Here is a 21,803-nt window from a genome sequence, read left to right on the forward strand (position 1 = left end):
TCTCTTGGATGGACAGACTGAGATGTAGTGGTCATATGGCCTCTCAGAAGACTGTCTCTGTTGATCAAAGAATGTATTGCTTTTGATATCAAATGTTGGCCAGGTTGGTAAGAAAACCTCATATAGGTTCTCCTTCCTTCCAGGCTTCATTCCCATTTTCCTTCACTCTTGCGCTCCTGGGATCATATTCCCAAATAAAACGGTGGCAGAAAAGGCCATGTCTCAGCCTGTCTGTTCTTGGGAAACTGAGATAAGAGCTATTTGTTCCTTGAAGTTGACTGTAAAACTCTTCTAAGCATGACATTTTCCTTGTGGGAAGATTTTGACTGTTCTTAATTTTTTTAGGAGTTTCTGTGCTCTTTATCTTTCTATTTCTTCTTGATTTGGTTTTGGTTGATTATGTTTCCTTGGGAACTAGCCTCTTGATCTAATATTTCAACAACTATTTTCACAATTCTTAGAAAAAGTGAATTAATAGGTATGATTTCCTTCAGTTTACATCTTGATCCCACAAATTAAAAAAAGATTACCAGTATGTGCCACTAGTTAACTGCTAGTAAGTGCTTGCATTTGACAAAGTGAATGCAAAAGAAGAAAGTGAATATTAATTGAACAACTGAGAAATGGCTGATTATGCTTTTTTCCTCATAAATGTATACTTGTGGGAATAACCTTATATTCCAAGTCACATGTCATAGTGATACAGTTTGTTTTTTTAGTATTATAATGTCATAGTTGGTAAGATAAAATTAAAAATATCTATATTTCATGAAAATAGACTCATGGCTTCTAGAATCAGTTGCCTTCTCTCTAATTTGTGGCCAGGACTGGAACCAGCCTTTCCCCCTACCTTCTCTGCAAGTCCCTGCTTTGAGTTTGGTCCACATGGGAGCAGTGACAACAGACGTATCCAGGGACTCTCAAATGACAGTGATGATAAGTTTATTTTACATGGGAAACTGTTCTCCTTCCTTACCTCTGGAACAAACAACCCCCTTAAATAAATCAGCTTCCCTAAGTGGTGCTTGCATTTATTTTACCATGACTTCGCTGGCTGCTTCACGTGATCAGTCAGATCCTTCTTGGTCACTGCTCTCATTACTTGACGCTTTTTCAAGTTTATCTCACTCATTAGTAGCTTACTTGCTAGTTAAAACCTTAGGAGATGTTCACTTTCTAGCTTACCAGTGTTTTTTATTTGGAATTTCCAGGCTATTCCTTGCTACCTTCTCGAGTCTGATTAACCTGCAAATGTTTTGTTCATTCACTCAGGCTTTCATTTATTTTACGTATATTTTTAAATGCCTATGATATGCCAGGAAGTGTGCTGGGCCAGGGATTCAGAATCAATAAGACAAACTTCCTGCTCTCAAGGAGAAAATCCACGTGATGTGTACCCCATCTCCAACAGTGGTTATCTTCTGCATGTTAGAGTTGCTTGGAGGAGAAAGGTTTTAATTTTGTTGTTGTTATTTTGTTTTTTAATGGTGCTTCTTTCCTCCTACTTCTAGATATTCTGGTGTCCCAGACATCTGTAAATTTTATAGCTCCCCATGCACATGGATTGTAATGAGCATCCTGGGCTGAGTCACTATGTGTTCCTCTATAGGAATTCTGAATGTGCAGAAGTGGGATGCTTCCTACCACAACCTACTGAGGCATTGGACAAGTGATGGAGCAGATGATGCTCTGACTGACTCCTGGAGGAAGGCTAGGAATTCAACTAATGGAAAATGGGTTGAGCCCATTCCAGGCATAAGAGTAGCCTGTGCAGAAAGAAAGAGACACACATGTCTCATTTGGGAAGCTTGGAGAGTGGCAAATCATATCATTTGCTCAAAACGTGGTGGATATGTGGGCAAGTGGACTGAAGAAGCCAGCTATGGCAAGATAAACAAGCCTCCTGCATTGCTACTCTGAGGAGTTTAGATTTTACCCTGGAATTATGGGAGGGGTTGGAGGGATTTGAGCAATGGCGGAATGTTACAAGGTCCGTGTTTACCAGGCTCTGTCTAATGATTGAGTAGGGAATTCCTGGCTGAAGCCAGCTAAGGGTAAGCCAAATATGTTAGGAAGCCACTGCAATAATTAGGAGAGACCACCACAGTTTTTCCCCCTTTTCCAACACACCCCATGACACTCATCTTTTCCTTCACATTACACTTTTTGTTTCATTAATTCTCTTGCATGTGGTTTTCTGAAGTTTGCCTCCCGTTCTCTGATTCCTCTTTTACTCATCACCTGGTTCATCACCTTTTATAATCTGCTTCCTGGAAACCTAAATGGTTCTGACTGTGATACATTAGAATTCTTTTCAACATCTCACCTCTGCTGTCATGACCAGATCAGTGAACACACAATTGAGTAATGTATAGAAGGATGTACTTGTTGTTTTTGTGGCCAGAACCAGCTCTGTAGTATTTTTGTACCTACTATGGAAGTGTGCTGGGAGGCATGGGAGTAAATATATACCCCATGTGAGGCTGACACAACCTGCAGTGTTATTTCAGGAGGACCCTTGAAATCCAAGCAAGCATGCCACTGGCAAAATTCAGAATCACAAATTTTCTCCATGCCCTGGATTTATGATTTAATTACTGGTGCAAGACTCTTCCCTGCCCTGAGTTACTGTTTCCATATCTGTCAAGTGTGAATTAAAATAATCCCAACACTGCATACATCACAGGCTTGTCTTGAGCATCAATTAAGAGAGACATGAAAGGACTTTATAAACTGCACAGTGAAGTAGAAGTGTTGGCGCTTAGTTTATCAAGATTGAGAAGATGTGGGATGGAGGAGAAAGTGAGCAGCCATAAGGAAGTCTTCCTCCTCCTCTCACTTTTGCTGTGATGTCTACAGAAGTGTTTCTGCTTCAGGACAAGGGGGCTTTCTGCATGGTGCAATGTGTGTGGGTCAGAATGAACATTCCCTTTTATCACACCGTTGTCCCAGCCCTCATCAACGAGCTTGTTAGGGGGCCTCTCCTTGTCTATGTGTTGGGGCAGAGCATTGGTCACTCCCCCCTCAGAAGGCCTGGGCTCTAGTGCTAGTCCCCCAACTAAGTCTGTGTGGCCTTGGGCAATGATGAGCCTGGTTAAAGATAAGACCTTGGGCTCTAAAGCTAGAAGATCTAAATTTGAATCCCAGCTTTGCTAGGAATTAGTGATGAGACCTTGAATGGTCACTTAGCTTATCTCTGCCCAAGCTTGCTCATCTGTAAAGTAGGGATCATAACAATACCAGTCTCCTAAGATCCCTGGGTGGATTAAATTAGTTAATGAAGGTCAAGGACTCAGAACAATAAATATTATCTCTCATTGCCAGAGGTTATATCTTGTTCTGTGTGTGCTTGTGTGGCATGTGCTGCGCCTCTTTCTCTGAAGCAGTCCCAGTTGAGAAACCACTCTAGAATTTAGAGCTCTCGGCCTATATCCATGGTTGTCTTCTCCCAGGTCCATCCTATTTCATCTTTGCTCTCCCTCTTGCCCTCAGGATACTTGGTTCCTGACTGGGTTGGGGGATTTGGGGGACCCTAAATGACATATAAGGGAAGGAGAATAAAGGAGGGGGAAGGAGGATTTAGAAAATCCTAGGGGGACATGGAGGCTGAGTTAGGCAGTTAAGAGGTCTTGTGGTTGGGATAAAGTCCTCTTAGGTTGATTTTGGTCAATTCCATCACAGAGCGATGAGGGCACAAGCCCAGGCATGCCCGAGGTCACACACTTCCAATGTGGCAAGTCCTCTTGATTCTGTTTTGTTCATATCTTTCAAAGGAGGAGAGAGTTTAAGGAAAGAAGGGTCAACTCTGTCCAATAGTGCTGCTTCGTAGTACGTGTCTCGATTTATAACTCAATATTTATTTCATGGTTATTTGTTTGATCTCTCTCTCCCTTCTGCCTTCTTGAGGTCGAGAATCCTGTGTCTTTTATATTCAGTCTTGGCCCATGGCCTGAACACAGCACACATAGAACCAAGCCAGCATACATACAATGACACTGGAGAGTGGTGCCCTCTCCTCCAATGCCAAGAGAGTATGTCCATGGACCTGCCACTTTCCTCACCACTCCTCCACCAACAGTGAGGGTCAGCCACCCAAACTTAGATACCACCTGCTTACCCTGAATTGACAGATCTGTTTTCCCTACTAAGAAGAAAGGGGGCTTCAGAGCTGAGTTACAGATACTCAATCTTGCTTTCATTTTTTGCACACTCCAGATTGTGACCTGTGGAATTTGAATCGAATGCACAAACCATTTGAGAGCAACACTTTCTCCCCATGCCATGAGCACTTCTCTCAGCCAGTAGAAGTCAGGACAAGCTTCCTAGAAGAGGAGACACTTGGGCTAACGATACAAAAGGATGAAAATGTCAGGCTGATGGGTCCTTGAATCACTGATCCATGACAGGTTGTCCATCTATACTGATTTCCGAGCCTACTGCTTCCCTGAATGTTATTTAAGCTTCAACTTGTATTGTTTAGGAGACTGATAAAACAGATGAGCCACTCTCTGTTGAGGAGGACACTGTTTCTCCTACCTGTATAATTTTTACTTGGCTGTACTATAATTATCGATTACTTTGTCTCTGTCTTCAAATTGAATAATGTCTAGGTCTTAGTTGCACTTGTGTCTTAAGATTTAGAACAGAGATTTGAAAGTACACGATGAGCCCATTAGTACACAACTGAGGAGGTGAGAGACACAAGGTGTGTAGGGTATTCTTCTGACACACAGTGTCTTCCTTCACATATTCAGCAAAATTGTTATGAGATTCTCTTCATGTTAAGTGTTCCCTTCTGTGGAATGAAGAGGCACAGAGATCATGCCTTCTATTATTTCCACTTGCAGAAAAATGTCATTTGCATTGGTTATGACGTGGTGTTGGATACATTTTGGCCCAAGCAATGATGAGCCTATCACCCTTGGGATACATCCCAAGCAGCTGGACCAGGCCCTGAGGTGACTATGACAGGTGAATGGTCACATTAGGATTAGTTACAAAATTATCATAGCCAAGTCCTGTGTGCTAGTGTGGAGAAAGATGAAAGCACATTAGTTTTCACAGGGGTTTTGTTTCCAAGAAGAATAAGAAAGGCTTTGTGTCTAGGTGAGAGAATTAAGTTTTCAATAGTTGTCAGATGACACTCTAGTCTTTCTTTGTTTGGATGTATTTTGAGTACCACTCTGGTTGGGAGCATAGAGGGGAGATCCTACCCAACAATACCCATAGTATCTTCCTGACTTGCATCTGTCTTTGTTCCTGCTGAGATGAAGTAGAGTCCTTTGCTCTGGAAGACTCATGGGGGAGCTGCTCTGGGGGTGGCCATGGAGATAGGAACCAGAATTTTAACCAGTTTGCTCTTTCACCCTAGGTTCTCATTAGTCATCGTTGTGGCCCTTACCAGAAAATGGCAAACATTAGCATTTTAGAGCAGCACCAGAAATTTCAATCTCCCTTCCTATTAGCTTGTATATACTATGTTCTTGTGATCAATAGCTGTTGGGAAGCCACTTGCAGTCATAGAGCCTCAGTTTCTATACCTGTAAACTGGAGATGGTAGAATGACCTTATTTAATACTACCTGGGGAAGGCATCCAAAGGAGGCTGAAACATTGGAATTCCTTGTATTTTCTACCATCTTTTCCTGGGGATCATCTTCAAGCTTCCCATGTCTGTCCTTTGTTGGTGTTCAAGCTTGCAGTCACCTCTTTAGTTAATTCCCTCTGAGTAGGGCTCCATTATCCCAGTGATTCAAGAGGTATGCAAAATTCTCATCACTGGTATGTGTCTCACTCCTTTGGGAGGCTACTCCTGAAGAAGCGTACTGTATGTCTTCTAGTCCACAACCTGCAAAATAACTACATGTAATATTCGTCCACTTGGCCTTGACTCCATGCAAAGACAAATAGATGTATTCATGCATCACACTTTCCAGTGGTAGCTGTGGATTTTAAGGGCTGCCTCTTGAGAAAACTTTAAACCAAAGACAGAAAAGTGTGATGGTATAAATTTCCGGCTGCATGACAAACTCCCAAGTAAATAAAAGCAAGTGAGTGAGGTAGTTAAGAGTGACTGCATTTTACCAGTGAGACACCCACCTACTCAGGCTAATATTCGACAGCCCTTGGGACTATCAGGTCAGTGGGTTGGAAACAGTTGGTGAGGGGTGAGTATGACTTTCTGCAGAAGAGCTGAAAGTGAGAAAAGATAAAGAGAGAAGGAAGTGCACAAACAGAGATTAAATGTCTTCTGTTTCTGTTGAGTTTTAACAGGTTTTATTTTTCACATGATCCACAGTTTCTCAGGCAAAGAAGACACAGAACATGGGTCAAATTGATGATAATGAGCTGGTATAATTTCCAGATGCTCAGTCTTTGGATCTTTCCCAACAGTATGTGGTGTGGGGCTCACAGGTGACAATGACTGCAATTACAGGCCTCCCCCTACCAGCTCCTCACCACTTATTAGAGAGTCTCCCATTATTCATAAAGCAGAAGGCCATCTACTGTGACCCTTTTGCCCCAGAGAAAAAGCTCATAGCATCTTTTTGGGGTCCTGTGTGCTACTGTATGCTGACTATGGTGACACTTTGGTGGCTAAAGTGGTTGGGGTCCACTTGACCATTCAAGCTACTGTTCTCCTTTTCACTCCCTTGACATTCATTGTTCTTGGACATAAACTTTCCAGAGAGAGAGGAGGGCATTCTTTGGTCAAGGATCTGTCTAACTGTCTGACTACTGCAGGACCTTCTGATGGGGAGGACAGGAAGTAATATGAAATGATACCACTTGGTAAAGCCATCACCATCTTGTCCCTGTCCTGCCTCTCCTTCAGGGGCCCTCTTGTCACTAGAATCCTGATGGATCAGACTGAACGTGCAGTGATGGTTGCCAAAGTGTATCCAGGCCCTTTTATTATGTTAACTATCCAGGAAAATGGTGTGGTCACTAATGAGCCACAGGGAAAGGACATGCAGGGGCCCAGCAATCTCACCTCCACCAACTCAATGCCACCAACCTTTTAGGACACCTCCTCTTCATTAAGCACTCTGTTACGGACTAGGGACATATCAGTGAATAATACCCAGACTGAGCCCTTGAGAATCTCTCAATCTGAGAAGGACACTAGTTGTTGAAACCACCAACAGCGCTGGAGGGCAGAGAGAACAATGATAGAATTAGGGGCAGATAGAATTTGCCCAGTGTAGGAAGTACTTATTATCTGTTCAAGGAGGTTGGTGAGGAAAGACTCTAACACAGGGGGTTCTTTCTAAGTCGAGTTTTAAGGATAGGAGCTTTCTAGGGGCACAGGGGCATTTCTAGGCAGCGGGATCTGCATGGGTAAAAATCTGAAGACCTAGCTTGTTAGAATGATTTCAAGTACTTTGGAGTGCATGCAGCCAGAGTCAAGGGCAGCTTAGAGATTGAAAGCCAATGGCTTTACTTGTAACCTTTAGGCTCACTGACAACAATGATTGAGTTATTTATTGATTTGTCACAAAATATGACCTCAAAGGAGGTCAAACTGAGAGTGTTCATGACGCTGGGCCAAGTATCAGGCTGGAGAGAGAACCAACCTTTCGAGCGCAGGTGGCCTTTCCACTGGCTGCAGCTCCAGCCCTGCCTCCTTTCCCAGCACATAAATCTTCCAGCCTCACTGAATCTCCACTGGGAGAGAAGGGAAGCTCTTTACCCACAGGCTGCAAACAGTAGCACAGACTTCTGAAAGGCAAATTCAGAAGAGAGAATCTTAGAAGGAAAGTGGCCATGGACCTGATCCCCAACTTTTCTACAGAAACCTGGGTTCTCCTGGCTACCAGCCTTGTGTTCCTCTATCTGTGAGTAACTGTCAAGGCTCCTGTCCTCTGTAACCTTGGGCTTGGGGAACTAATCAGCCCTGCTTTACCTTATCTGTTTTGAAGATGAAAAGAGTTAATGAAGGAGAAGCTGCTTAATTGTTGGGTGCTATAAACACGTGAGGTATTATTATTGATCTGACCCATATCTGCTGAAGGAGTACCCCCCCCCCCCCGCACAACTACCACTGATAACTGCTGTAGGTAGAGGAGGGTTTAGTGACATTATTTGCTCCTAAGGGTGATCTTTTGATTGACTACCAGTTTGGACATAAACTAATCAACCAGAATTCAGCAGAGGCAGTTTGCAAACACCTGGTCCTGTGCAATGAGGTCCTCCTCCCTTCTCATGGTCTGAGGGTACTGGAGGCAGGAGGGACTGGCTTTCATTTTTGTCTCACTATCTTCACCTTCCAGGTTCTGCATCTACTGAAAAAGGCATGCAGCAAGACTGGCCTGTGTCACTCAGGTGGCTTCTGCTCTTCTCCCTCTCATGGCCCAGCATCAGTTACACAAGGCACCTGGTGCTCCCTGACTTTGCTAAGGCTGGAGATTGCTTACCCTTCTCTTCAGACTTAGCTCATCCTTCTTTGCTGTGCCCCTCCTCTCAAATTCCCTCCTAAGACTCAATTCCCCTATCCTGTAATATACAGAACTATTTACTCCTCAATGAGAAATCTTTACGGTGGAGAAGACCCTGCAGAAATTTTAAAATTGTATTCTTCTCCTTCACCTTTTCCTTCCAGCCTCTGGGATTGTTAGCATCAGTATAGAGATTTATTTTCCCCCGGATATGAAATTTGCTAGCAGCCTGCAAAGGCACAAGCCCAAAAAGCCAATTTGGATTTTAAATATTTTTTCCTTTGAAGTTACAGTACAGGAGGATGAATCAAAACCATGCATCATAGGAATTCCTTTCAATGGTGGGATTCCCTGTATCATGGAGCAGGTCGGGAGAGCATTCTTTTCTATGTGTGAGTAGGAAAGGTCTCTGCATGTCACATTTGACCTCTGTGTCAATTTCACTTTCTGAGAGTAGGAAACCGTGAACACAGATGTGAACATATGAAATATAAATCTGGTTTTAATTCTTTGAAAGAAACGTTAGGAATTCCGGATATTGTGGGAATATATTTTCGGACTGATGACATTTTAAAATTAATGTGATTTAATTTCATTCTATTTAATAGTAGATTTTTTTAAAGGAAATAAGACTATTTCCAGCATATACTTTCATGCGGCATATACTTTTTATACAGGATAAAAGAGGGTTATTGTTTCAGTATTTGTGACTAGAAAAGTGCATAAATAACCTTACCCTTCTGGGATAAAGTCAAGAACATGAATCTAGGTACAAAAATATACTTCTATGACATAGAATGTATATGTGTTTTAAAATATACCTGTCCAGCAGGTATATTAATCTCTCAGTGCAGGTGAGTAAGCAAGACTTCGGAGCCAGTGATGATATGAGAGGCCTCCACGTAGGAGTCAGGATGAAGTAGAAGAATATTTCTCATCCCTTGGAGCTGACTTCTCAGAGATACTCCTCAGTCGTGGTCCCACAGGTGGTCCCTCACAGGGTAGCAGGGTTAGCATCTCATCTACTTGAAGCTTGGAGACAGGGATGCCATCTAAATCACTCTGTTTCTGGTCTGTCTGACAGTAGGACTGTCACTAGATAGTGTCGCCACTGAACCAACAACAGCATAGCCTCAGAGACACTGGTGCAGCCAAGAGTCAGTTGCTGCAGAGTGGACAATGCCCTCCTTAAGCCAACATAATATAAGTGTAATAAATAATGAGTGGCATTGATGTTAGCCTCTTCATTTATACCAAAGGCAGCATTACTCTATTCAAAAGAGGGAAGTTGTAAAGAAACTGAAGAATTCACCCAGCCCACCCTCTGCCTTGATATGGAACCATATGAGTTTAGACACTAGACCAGTTCTTCCCTTGGGGATCAATGTTACAGACACATTCACTCAATTGCTTGGCCTCACTTGAGTGTTCACGTAAGACATTGAAAGTGTAGAAGCAGAAATTGATTCAATTGATTTGCCATAGTTGTGATGGCAAAGGAAGGAACTGGGGTAGGACTAACTGAGTCATACACATTTTTGGCAGTCAATTCACGTGCTTCCATCAGCTCTTCTGGAGGAAGGATCCAAAGGCCCAGCTAGGCCCAGGATGAGATGCCTCTGCTGGGTCCTTAAAACACACATCATTTCATGCAATTTTTTCGGTTTATTTGATTACCTATTAAAATATTTGTTGGATTTGTACTAAATGATTTGAAACTGTACTACCTTAAAGGTTAACCTTCAAAGAAGTGAAGAAAAAGTCTGAATTCAACTCTCAGGAACATTTTATAGTTACTCATTTTGTATTGCGTTATGCATCCTATACTATCAACTGGAAGAGCCCTGAAATTTGGATGGTCCCTTATCTTTTAGCTGAAAAGATTTGTAGAGCATATTGAACCATTTATAGATAACATGCTTTTCAACCATACTTTCCTAATTTGCCTCTAGGGAGTTAGCCTTGTAGGCCCAGCAGCTTCATGGTTAAAATGGTTTTCAGCAGCCTGTTCTTCCAGTGTCTCTTCTTCCCACTCTCTGCCACGTCTCAGTAACAACAGAATGGCAAGACTTGCAAGATCCAGAGCCCCTAGTTGTGAGATTCCACACATGACACATGAAAGATGAGTTGTAGACAGCCCTGACGTAGGGAGCTCAAGGCTTAATGGTTTTTTTGAGATAGCTGATTCACAGAAGCAGTAAACTAACCACTTTGTGACTGACCTTCTTGAGAAAACAGAATGTCCCTGGAACTGTGCTTAGCAGATGAGTATCACAGGTGGAGGATCAGAGACCACGAGGGAAGAATAGTCTGGAAATGGATTATCTAGTCATTGGTTCCTTTATATAGTATTATTCAGGAAGCATATGGGCCAATCACCCTTCTATCTAGCTCAAGTAAACCAAATTCCCTGACAACAGAGACTTGGGGGTAGCAGAGAGTCACTCGCATTTCTACGAGGCCAATGGCAGCTTGAACATGGTTTTCATTCTGTAGAAAGAGAAAACTGGCTGCTTCAATGCCTGCATGAAGATAGATTTAAGAAGGATCACATCCTAAAGTGAGGTCAGGGCGTAGAGGGAAGGAAAAGCATAAACAGCTCTGAACAAACCGTAAGAACAACATCATGTTCATGTGAGAACATAATGTAAGAACAGCAACAGCAACATGGCTCCCAGTAACACTCTTTCATTGAGTGGAGGCAGCTAGGTAAAATATCATCAGAGTAGAAATTTTTTTTTCCCTTTCTATCTAGAATGAGAATCTCCAAATTATGGGAGAGTCAACTTATTAAATCGACCTAAGTGAATTTCCTGGAAGAATTCTAGCCTGAACCTCTCAGGAGCACTCAAGTTTAAAAACATTTATCAGCATTCACTCTAGGATTGACACCATGAATACTTCAGCTGCTTTCAGCTGCTCATCATTACTTTTTGCAAGTCTCAGTGGAGGTAGGAAAGAAGATGATGATTCAATGTAATCATTGCTATCGGAGTTGTTGTTGTTATTTATCTCCTACATGTTACCTTCCTTCCTTGACTGTTCCAGGTCTGAGTCAGGGACTGGCCAGCCTCAGCATCTATTCCACAATCCCTGTGACCTGGCTTTCTCTTTCACTTTATAGATTTGGCACCTATACACATGGACTTTTTAAGAAGCTCGGAATTCCTGGGCCGACACCTCTGCCTTTCTTTGGAAATATTCTGAGCTACCGTAAGGTATTTTTTGAGCTCCCTCTCTTGCTGCTCATATTTGCAAATCCCAGTTTAGTTCTATAGTGAAAATGTCCCTGCTCTGGAGGAAGTTCTGACGTTCCACACTTTCTAGAAATGATGTCATATGCCCCACCCAGCACGTGGCCAGGTTTACTCCAGGACTCTGTTTTCATCTGTTATGAGTCTCAGGTTTGCCTCAGTTGGACAGCCCAGCTCTCTGGCCGATTCAGCACAGTATGTGATGTTCCAACTTGTGAGTATTGTGAAGAATATTATCTTCCTGCCAGATGCAGATTCCCAGAAAGGCAAAATGGGTACTTAGTATTGGGAGAAGAGAATGAAGGGAGTCCCCGGTAGTGGCTCATTAAGCTCTGTACTCTAGAGTCAAACTTTCCTGTTTGTAACGTAAGCTCTGGGTAGTCATTTTTTTCCCCATCCTCCTGGAAGGCTTTGAAACTTCAATTAGGCAGCCCCAGAATTCACCATTGGGTAATTTGCATATACTGAAATTCCCTTAAGATCTGCTAAACCCTGGCAGTTATATTCATGGATCTAACTCATACTTTGCTACCCATGAGACCTTTTGGGATTTGAGAGATGGAACAAGAACTTTCTGCTTTACTTCTCTGTCTTCAGAAGAGGGACCCTATGGGTGAGTCTGATCAGGGAATGGATATAAGACAAGATGGTGGTTGTCTATCGACTTTAGATATTTATCGACTAATTGAGTTGTGGGTTTTTTTTAAACAAAGGCAGAATCACTTATACAAAACCACTAAAATGGAGATGATTTGACAACATTATTAAGAATCTAATTTAACAGAATGGAGTATTGGTGACACATGGACTGTGAGTTTTGGTGGCACCTTTGTGGTTAATCCAGCTCTGATGCCTCTCCCAGGGCCTGGCCACTGGATGGGAGGTTTCAAGTTCACATACAGAAAGCAAGCAGGCACAGCCTTGCGTGGAGGCTCCTCTCTGCCTCAGATTTCCTTTCCCACAGCCTTGAGGCTTGTTTCTCAGATCCCAATTTTCCTTATTGAGTCTTTCAGTGCTTTATTACTGGCTAAGAACTTTCATATGTTTTTCCCTCTGAAAGAGCAATAATTTCATTTCCACCTTTCCCAGATCAGCTCCTTAGTAGATGCACCCCAACACCCACATTTCTGGGACCTTCTTTTCCAGAGTTAAAACACCACAACTAAATTTAATGATAAGAAGATTCTTTTTCCTTAACTTACAGATGTGGCAGCTCAGAAGAAGTGTTTTAATTTGTACTGTCCTACATGGACTGGTAGCATCTCCCCATCCTTTCCGTATTAACCTGGAAAAGTGGAAGGCGAATCCACATTGTCATTCATTCATTCACTTACTCACTTTCTTACTCAACAAAGATGACTTAGATTTATTTAAATCTGCTGGACTAAAAGAGGTCACTGTAGTGTTAAACTTCCTAATTCTGTTAGAATTCTAGGGAGAGCTCATTAGATAAATGAAAAGGATCCTTAATAGGAGATCAAAGAGGGTACAGGCCACTCTCAGTTTCCCTCAGCTTCAGTTTTCTCACATGTCCATGGAGGTAATAATTCAGAGAGTTATTTGATTTCAGAGACAACAGATGCACAAGTGAAAACACTTTAGAAAGAGGAGGAGTTACTTAGTATTCATAGACATGGGTAATCACTTAGTATCTATGATACTCAGAGAAATTTCTAGAGTGACTTTAAATTCTCCAATTCAAATAGCTCCTCTATTTTCTCTCCTTTCGCCTGAGATGTTTTTGCATAAGAGGTCCCTCTCACTATCAATGAAAGATAGTAAGCCCAATTGCATGGAATTTGAGTCATTTTCTTCCAAGAGACAGGTTGGGTTCAATATATTTAGATTAATCTAATTTTTTTTTCTCCGTGCAGGGTATTTGGGATTTTGACAAGAAATGCTTTAAAAAGTATGGAAAAACGTGGGGGTAAGTATTCTGGAAACTTTAATTGGATAGACTTGTGGTTATAATTATGTCCTCACTGTATGTAAGACAATCTCAGTCCAGAGACTCTTTTAGAAATTTTAGAAACAGGGGAATTAAATCATACGTTATCCTACTATAGCCTTTTGAGCATTCCAAATCTTTTTCCATTTGTAGACCATTTTTACATATTTATGATCAGTGTGTCTACAATTTTCATCTATTGTTATGTCATGCATTTGTCATGTGTTGATGCATCTTCAAAATTATATTTTTTCATGACTGAGGGGGTAGACTTTCCTTAATTATTATTTTGTCCTTATGTAGTTTCATTTCCTTTACTTATTTACTAACCTTACTTCCTTTTTATAATGAAATATTTTACACCTAGAAAAATTATGGAGAATGGTATAGGAAATACCCATATACGTACCACCCAGACTTAACAAGTGTTCCAATGTTATTTCTAACCATGATCTCCGGGCGTATGAATTCTGTAACGTCAGGATGAAAATCTGGACTTCCAGGTATGGTAACAGCAGCAGAAGCCAGTTTGTCAAATTTATTCAGCTTTGTTTCCTCAACAGGTTTTATGAAGGCCGGCTTCCTGCATTGGCTATCACAGATCCAGACATGATCAAAACCGTACTAGTGAAAGAATGTTATTCTGTCTTCACAAACCGGCGAGTACGCATCCATTTTCTTTTAATTTAAAATTGCATTTATTTATTAAATTCTTATTTAGAAATAATTATAGATTCACAGAAGTTGCCAAAAAAAAATGGTACAGGGAGGTGCCATGTCACGTGGCCTTCATCCTGATTCTCCCAATGATAATAATTTGCATAACTATAGTACAATATCAAAGCAGGAAATTGACATTGGTACTATCCACAGAGTTTATTCAGATTTCATCAATTTTATGTGCACTCATTTGTGTGTCCGTGCATGTGTTGCTATATGAAAATTTATCATTTGTGTAGATTTGTGTGACAACTACCACAATCAAAATACAGAACTGTTCCATTGCTGTAACCCAAAGTTTTTACTCTTTGATCAATGTCTCTCTTTCCCCCTCCCTAGCCTCTGATAACCAGCCTTCTACTCTCTGCTACTATGAGTTTGACTTTTTCTTTTAGATTCCACAGATTCGTGAGAGCATGCAATATGCGTCCTTCTTTGCCTGTCTTAATTCACTTATCATGTTGTCCTCCAGGTTCATCCATGTTGTTGTAAATGGCAGGCTTCCCTTCTTTTTAAAGGCTGAATATATATATATATATATATATATATATATATATATATATATGAATATATGAATGTATACATATATACACACACACACACACACACACTGCATTTTCCTTATCCATTCATCAATCCACTTACACTTAAAGTAATTTTGGGTAGGTCAGGACTTATTATGGCCATTTTGTTCATCTGGGTGTTTCATATCCTTTTTTCCTATTTTCTCTCTTCTTCCTGTTTTCCTTTGTGATTTGACAATTTCTATAGCGACATGCTTTATTTCATTTATCTTAATCTTTTCTGTATCTATCACATGTATTTGCGTTGTTGTTGCCATGAGGCTTCTAAAACACTTTACAGCTATAGCAGTCTATTTTAAGCTGCAAACAGCTTAACTTTGTTCTCATTCAAATGTTCAATGCTTTTACTCCCCTGCACCCCTTTTTTTGTTTTTTATTTATTTATTTATTTATTTTGAGGAAGATTTGCCCTGAGCTAAAACCTGTGCCAATCTTCCCCTATTTTGTTTGTGGGTCCCTGCACAGCATGGCTGATAACTGGAGTATGTCCACACGAGGGATCCGAACTTGTAAGCCCCAGGCTGCTGAAGCAGAGTGCACCAAACTTAACCACTGCACCATGAGGCCAGCCTCCCCCACCTTTTTTATTTTTGATGTCACAATTTACATCTTTTCATATTGTGTATCCGTTAACAGATTAGCTATAGTTATCTTTAATTCTTCTGTCTTTTATCCTTTACACTAGAGTTGTAAGTGATTTGCACACCACCACTACAATATTACTGAGTTCTGAATTTGATTATATATTTACATTTACCAGTGAGTTTTATACTTTCATATGATTTCATGTTACTAGCTAGTGTCTTTTCTTTTTAGCGTGAAGAACTCCTTTTAACATTTCTTTTGAGGCATGTCTAGCAGTGATGAACTCTTTCTGATTTTGTTTTTCTGAAAATGTCAGTCTCTCTCCCTCATTTCTGAAGGATTGCATTTCCAGGTAAAGCATTCTTGGCTGGTAGTTTTTTCTTTCAGCACTCTGAATATATGATTCCACCTTCTCCTGGCCTTCTAGGTTTCTTCTGAGAAATCCACTCATATCCTTATGGGGATTCCTTTATAGCGCTCTGTTGCATTTTTTAGTTCAATCTCTGTAATCTAGCTTTAAAATTTCTTTTTGGTTCTTTTTTACATTTTATATCTCTTGTTGAATTTCATTTTCTTTTCATATTTTTTTCCGTTTTGGTTAAATTGTTTATCTGTGTTCTCTTGTATCTCTCCGAGCTTCTTTAGAACATTTACTTCAAATTCTTTTCAGGAAATTTGTGGACCTTCATTTCTTTGGGGTCAGTTACTGGAAGTTTATAGCATTCCTTTGAGAGTGTGATGTTTGTCTAATTCTCTGTGATCCTAGTAGTCTTGCAATGGTGTTTGTGCATTTGGAGAAGCAGTCACCTCTTCCCGACTTTACAAACTAACTTGGGTAAGGAAAGACCTTTGTTGTGGGTTGAGGCACACCAGAGTGTGCTGTGGCCCTCAGTCTAGTGTTTTGGGGTGTGAAGCGTGGGGATGTGGCAGCTCCAGGTCCAGGGAGGCATGGTTGACTTGGGTAGCTGGAGTCCACACCATCACAACGGCAGCAAGAGTTGTGGAGGGTCCACAGTGGCTGTGAGGGCTATTTGGGTCTTCAGCAACACCTCCAGGTCCAGTATTGAGGGACCGAGGCAGGCACCAGTGGCCATAGTTGGTGGTGTGCACATGCTCATCTGTGGGCGCTGACTGCAGGCACGTGCACTGCAGTGGGAGCTGATGACTAGAGTTGAGGGTGGCAGAGTGCAGGTGTATGGCTGCAGGAGTTAGCTGTGGGCACAGCAGCAGTTCAGTCCACTGACAGGAGTCAAGGCTGTCTCTAGGAACCTGAGCAGCTGCAGGGGCCTGGTCTGTTGTCATGCACACACCCAGCCACAGAGACTGGGGCTGTCTTTTGTCACAGACCACAGCGCTCAGGGAGTCATTGGTGGCACTGGCTAGGGCAGCTCTGGCTGGGGAGTAGTGGCACAGGGCAAAACTCAGGCAGTTGGAGTCTGAGGAGATGAAAATCTGTGGGATTATCAGCAGCAAAATCTATAGGGTGTCCTCAGAATTGAAGCTGGTTATTGGTTTCCTCAGCAGCAAAGGCTCTGGAGTCTTCTGCAAAGCAGGCCACAGAGAACTACGTCATTCCTGCCACATGGCTGATATTGGCACTCTCTGCTCTTCTTTATCGTTCCTAGGTGTCTCAAGACATGTCAGCTATGCCAGTCTCTGGGTGGGTTGAAACCAAAGCAGGCCATTTGTGCAGTGCCCTGAAAGACTGGAGAAACTATTCACTTGTCCCACTGTCCTATTCCTACCAAAGGAATTCTCTTGGCCCTGATCAGTGCTGGTCTGGGGCATGGGATGATGCAGGCAAGTGAAAATACTCTCCCTACTCATTATGTGCAGTTACTCTCAGTGTTTTGCTCCACTGTGTTCCTGAAGCTTCTTAAGTAGAACCTTGAGCCCTCCTGGATCTATTTTCATTCATGGATGGCTGTCTCACTGATGTTCTTTGCCGGGGCGGGGGGGTGTTGGAGGCTGGAGTTTTCTACTTGGCCATCTTAGTGAAGTCAGTCCAGTCTTTCATCATTAAGCATCATGTTAGCTGTAGGGGTTTTTTTGTAGATGCTGTTTATGAAGTTAAGGAAGTTTTCCTCTCTTCCTAGTTTTTGAGTTTTTATAGTGAATGGCTGTTGGAGATATCCATCTTAAGACAAAATAGTTTGGAAATTCTCAAGCAGTTTGGCTTGGTAGGCCAGTCCCAAGCTGAGAAATAGAATTATCACTTTCTTTTCTTTTCTGTCTGTGGAGAGAAAATGTAATGGCAAGGGATTTCCATATGATTGTACGATTTCTTCAGAATAGTAAATAGCTTACAAATCTTTTAAGTAATAACTACTATTTTTTTTAAAGAAAATCACCATATCAAGATATGTCTCTTGTTGAGTTGCTTTTGCTGTAGAGATTTGTAAAGATGAAACTGGTCTGAGGCAACATATATTTTACCAAGTCTATCTTTTACCAATCCCTTTCTATTCTGTGTAGCCCTGGAGGACGTAGTAAGTGTTATTCCTATCTCTTCCTCTGGAACAACAGTTTCCCTACCACATGAGTCATTTGCATTTAAAAGGAGATTGGAAAACAAAGGCTGGACATCACATCAGTTGACTGGGTGTCTCCTTCACCCTCACAGGAAGCTAGGCATTTGTGGTAAATATTTATTGAGCATTTATCATAGGATCTGCTCCTAAGATGACAGTCACTAAATATTTGATAAATAATTGCTGCCCATTTAAGAAATGTTATGTACCTATTGAGACCTCCAAAACTTATGTAGGGCAAAATGTCTTTTGCTTTTGAGTCTAGACTTTTGGTCCAGAGGGATTTATGAAAAATGCCATCATTCGGTCTGAGGATGAACAATGGAAGAGAATACGAACTTTGCTGACGCCAACCTTCACCAGTGGAAAGCTCAAGGAGGTAAGAAATTAAGAGGGCTTTTAATTAGAAACTTAAAGAATGCATCTGGTGTCAGGTAGAAAATAAGATTGTAGTTCCTTTCCAAGGGGTATTTTGCTGAATTTGAACTCCCTAGAAGTAGTCTTTTGTTTTTGTGCCCTAGAAGAGATATTATAAGATTCATTATAAAATATCTCTTACTGCCCCATGCTTGTGAAAGCCAGGTCTTTCTAGAACGCAAGTCTCCCCCATTTAACTTTAGGTGGTGTTGTATATTGTCTAGATGTTCCCCATCATTGGCCAGTATGGAGATGTGTTGGTGAGGAACCTAAGGAATGAAGCAGAGAAAGGCAAACCCGTCACCTTGAAAAAGTAAGTAGGAGTGCACCTGCTGGGATTCTGAGTTCTGTCACGAGACCCTCCAACTGCCTGCCATGGAACCAAAATTCCTACTTTTCAGTTCCTCTAGTGACTAAACAAAAGTAGGTATGTGGTGTTACACCTCAGTGGGCTACCCAAGAAGGAGATGTTCACCCAAGAAGAAGGGCGCCAAGAGATGAAGGGTCTTCTCATCTGTGTACATGAGCCAGAATTAATTTATCTGGTTAATTGCCACCTTGGATATTCTGGAAGAAAAAATTACATAGTTTATAAAGAAGAAACATGATCATACCAAGGATTTGAGTGTAGATGATATGGAATGAAAAGAAGGGGAGGTACTTGGTACCTATTGATGAGCAGTGGGTGGGGCAGGAAAGTTACAATGTGGAACTTGGAACAACTTATACACCTTCATCCTCTGCTGAATATACCAGCAAATACTAGATAATAAATCTTACCACCAATTCTCCTTCCTTCCGTTTCAAAAGAGAGAAGTCCCTATATAGGCTACAGGTAGGGTGACCATGTCACATATTCTCTAAAATGGGATTTTTAAAAATTTTTCAGGAGCAACTGGTGTAAACTGGGACTGTCCTTGGAAAACTAGGGATACATAATCTCTTAGCTATAGTATCCCCAATTCAATTTTAGAGTGATTTGTTATTACTATTTTTTAACTAGGAACATCCACAGTTTTTATATTTGTGGAAATGAGTCTACCCTCAGGGCAACCTGAGATTACTAGAGTTGAGGAAGACTGTCTTTCAGGACCCTTAACAGGGGTGTAGAGAAGGAGAGATGACATTCCTGGCAAGGCAGAACAGGCTGCTGCTATTCTGTAATATACAAAAAAGGAATCAACTCTGAGTGTGGATACTGTGGTGAGGCAATACCAGATCAATTTCAGCATTCTTGAGTCCCCTAGGAAGAGTCACTTATTCTACCCTTTGTTCTGCTTAAACACAGTGCTTATATACATACTGTTGCCCATACTCATAACACAGTACAGTAATTTGTCTTGTTATGGGTGTCTATCCCTCTGTGACTCAGTTCCTTGAACTCAGAGCTGGGTCTAACTACCCTTAGTGTCCCTATCACCACTAGCACAGGGACAGCTGCATCAACGGCACCTGATAAACACCTTATGAATGAGTGTAATGGTAGTATAGACTCTTTAGATGATCCAACAGAAACTTCTGATGGTGTGTGGCTCTTTACCTGTCTTGCCTGTGTTTATGAATTTACATGTTCTTCTTGCTGCGTATTTTGTATAAGGACAGTAAAGAGGTGATGATTTTAATTTTCCATGTCTTTCTTTCTCTCCTCAGCATCTTTGGGGCCTACAGCATGGATGTGATTACTAGCACATCATTTGGAGTGAATGTAGATTCCCTCAACAACCCACAAGATCCCTTTGTGGACAATGCCAAGAGGCTCTTAAGACTTGATTTCCTTGATCCACTCATTCTCTCAATAAGTATGTGGACTACTATTTTTCTTTACTTTCCTTCCTTCCTCTTGACTTCATTCCTTCTTTCTTTCTTTCTTTCTTTCTTTCTATAATGGCTTTATTGAGATATCATCAAATACCATAGAATTCACCCATTTAAAACATACAATTCAATTCTTTTGACAACCTGAGTATTCATCCACAGGTGAATGACCAAAGAAAATGTTGTGTAAATAGGATGGAAATCCTGCCACTTGTGACAAAATGGATAGACCCTGAGGGCATTATGCTAAGTGCAATGTCAGGCAAAGGAAGACAAATACTGTGTGATCTCCCTTACACGTGGGATCTTAAAAGAAAATAGCAACTAAATTCATAGAGAAAAGAAGTCAGATTTGTGGTTACCAGCTGCTGGAGGTAGAGTTGGGGTATTGGATGAAGGTTGTGAGAAGATACAAACTTTTGGTTATAAGATAAATAGGTACTTGGGGATGTAAAGTACAACACAATGTCTATAGCTAACACTGCTGTGTGGTATACTTGTAAGCTACTAAGAGAGTCAATTCTGAAAGGATGCCCTCTGCAGGCTCTGTTCTCACGGTAGGCATAGAACATGGCCCTTGTCCTCAATTCTGTGTTGGAAGAGCTGATGCTGTACTTACCACATCCTAAGAGTTCACAGGGAAAAAATGTTTTGGAATACATAAAATGATGAATGTTAGCAAAACTAATTGTGGTCATCTTTTCACAGTATATATATGTCAAGTCATTATGCTGTACACCTTAAACTTATTCAGTACTGTATGTCAATTATAGTTCAATACAACTAAAAATGATTTTTATTATATTCTAAAATACGTGCAACAATTACTAGAGTGAACTGTTAGAATATTTTTGCCATCTCAGGAACCCTGTATGTTTTAAATACCACCCCTCCCACTCTTAGTCCTAAGCAATCACTAATTTACTTTCTGTCTCTATAGATTTACCTAGCTTGGACACTTTATATAGATGGAATCATAGAATATGTGGTCTCTTGTGGCTGCCTTTCTTCATTTAGTATAATGTTTCCAAGGTTCATCCATGTTGTAGCATATATCAGTACTTCATTATTTTCATGGTTGAATGATATTCCATTGTATGGGCATATTATGTATTGTTTATCCATTCATCAGTAGATGGACATTTGAGTTGTTTCCACTTATTGGCTATTGTGAATAGTGCTCCCATGAACATTCATGTACAAGTTTTTTGGGTTTTTTTTTTGATACCTGCCTTCGGTACTTTTGGGTATGTACTCAGGCGTAGAATTGCTGATTATATAATTACTCTTTGTTGAACCACTTAAGAAACTGCCCAACTGTTTTCCACAATAGCTATACCATTTTATATTCCCACCAGCAATGTGTGAATGTTGTAATTTCTCCACACGTTCACCAACACTTGATCAACACTTCTCTATCTTTTTGATTATGGTCATCCTAGTCTGTGTGAAGTGATATCTCATTGCAGTTTTGATTTGCATTTCCCTAATGCCTAGTGCTGTTGAGCAACT

The 21,803-nt window shown here is 41.1% G+C and overlaps 1 protein-coding gene across 2 annotated transcripts in view; it reads left to right on the forward strand.

The window, feature by feature from the left end:
* The first annotated feature begins 7,678 nt into the window (after positions 1 to 7,678).
* LOC124242226 (cytochrome P450 3A12-like) overlaps positions 7,679 to 21,803 on the forward strand; it is a 36,797-nt gene continuing 22,672 nt past the window's right edge. Inside the window, exons 1-8 of one of the 2 annotated variants that reach the window (XM_046667032.1) lie at positions 7,789 to 7,837; positions 8,273 to 8,324; positions 11,562 to 11,655; positions 13,566 to 13,618; positions 14,203 to 14,302; positions 18,325 to 18,438; positions 18,701 to 18,789; positions 20,127 to 20,275. In XM_046667032.1, the coding sequence (XP_046522988.1) occupies positions 8,296 to 8,324; positions 11,562 to 11,655; positions 13,566 to 13,618; positions 14,203 to 14,302; positions 18,325 to 18,438; positions 18,701 to 18,789; positions 20,127 to 20,275 (628 nt within the window). In that variant the 5' untranslated portion in view covers positions 7,789 to 7,837; positions 8,273 to 8,295. Of the gene's footprint in view, positions 7,838 to 8,272; positions 8,325 to 11,561; positions 11,656 to 13,565; positions 13,619 to 14,202; positions 14,303 to 18,324; positions 18,439 to 18,700; positions 18,790 to 20,126; positions 20,276 to 21,803 lie in introns of both variants that reach the window. The other variant, XM_046667031.1, reaches the window with a different exon arrangement.

Source organism: Equus quagga, chromosome 7 (assembly GCF_021613505.1).
Source record: "Equus quagga isolate Etosha38 chromosome 7, UCLA_HA_Equagga_1.0, whole genome shotgun sequence".
Classification (NCBI taxonomy): domain Eukaryota; kingdom Metazoa; phylum Chordata; class Mammalia; order Perissodactyla; family Equidae; genus Equus; species Equus quagga.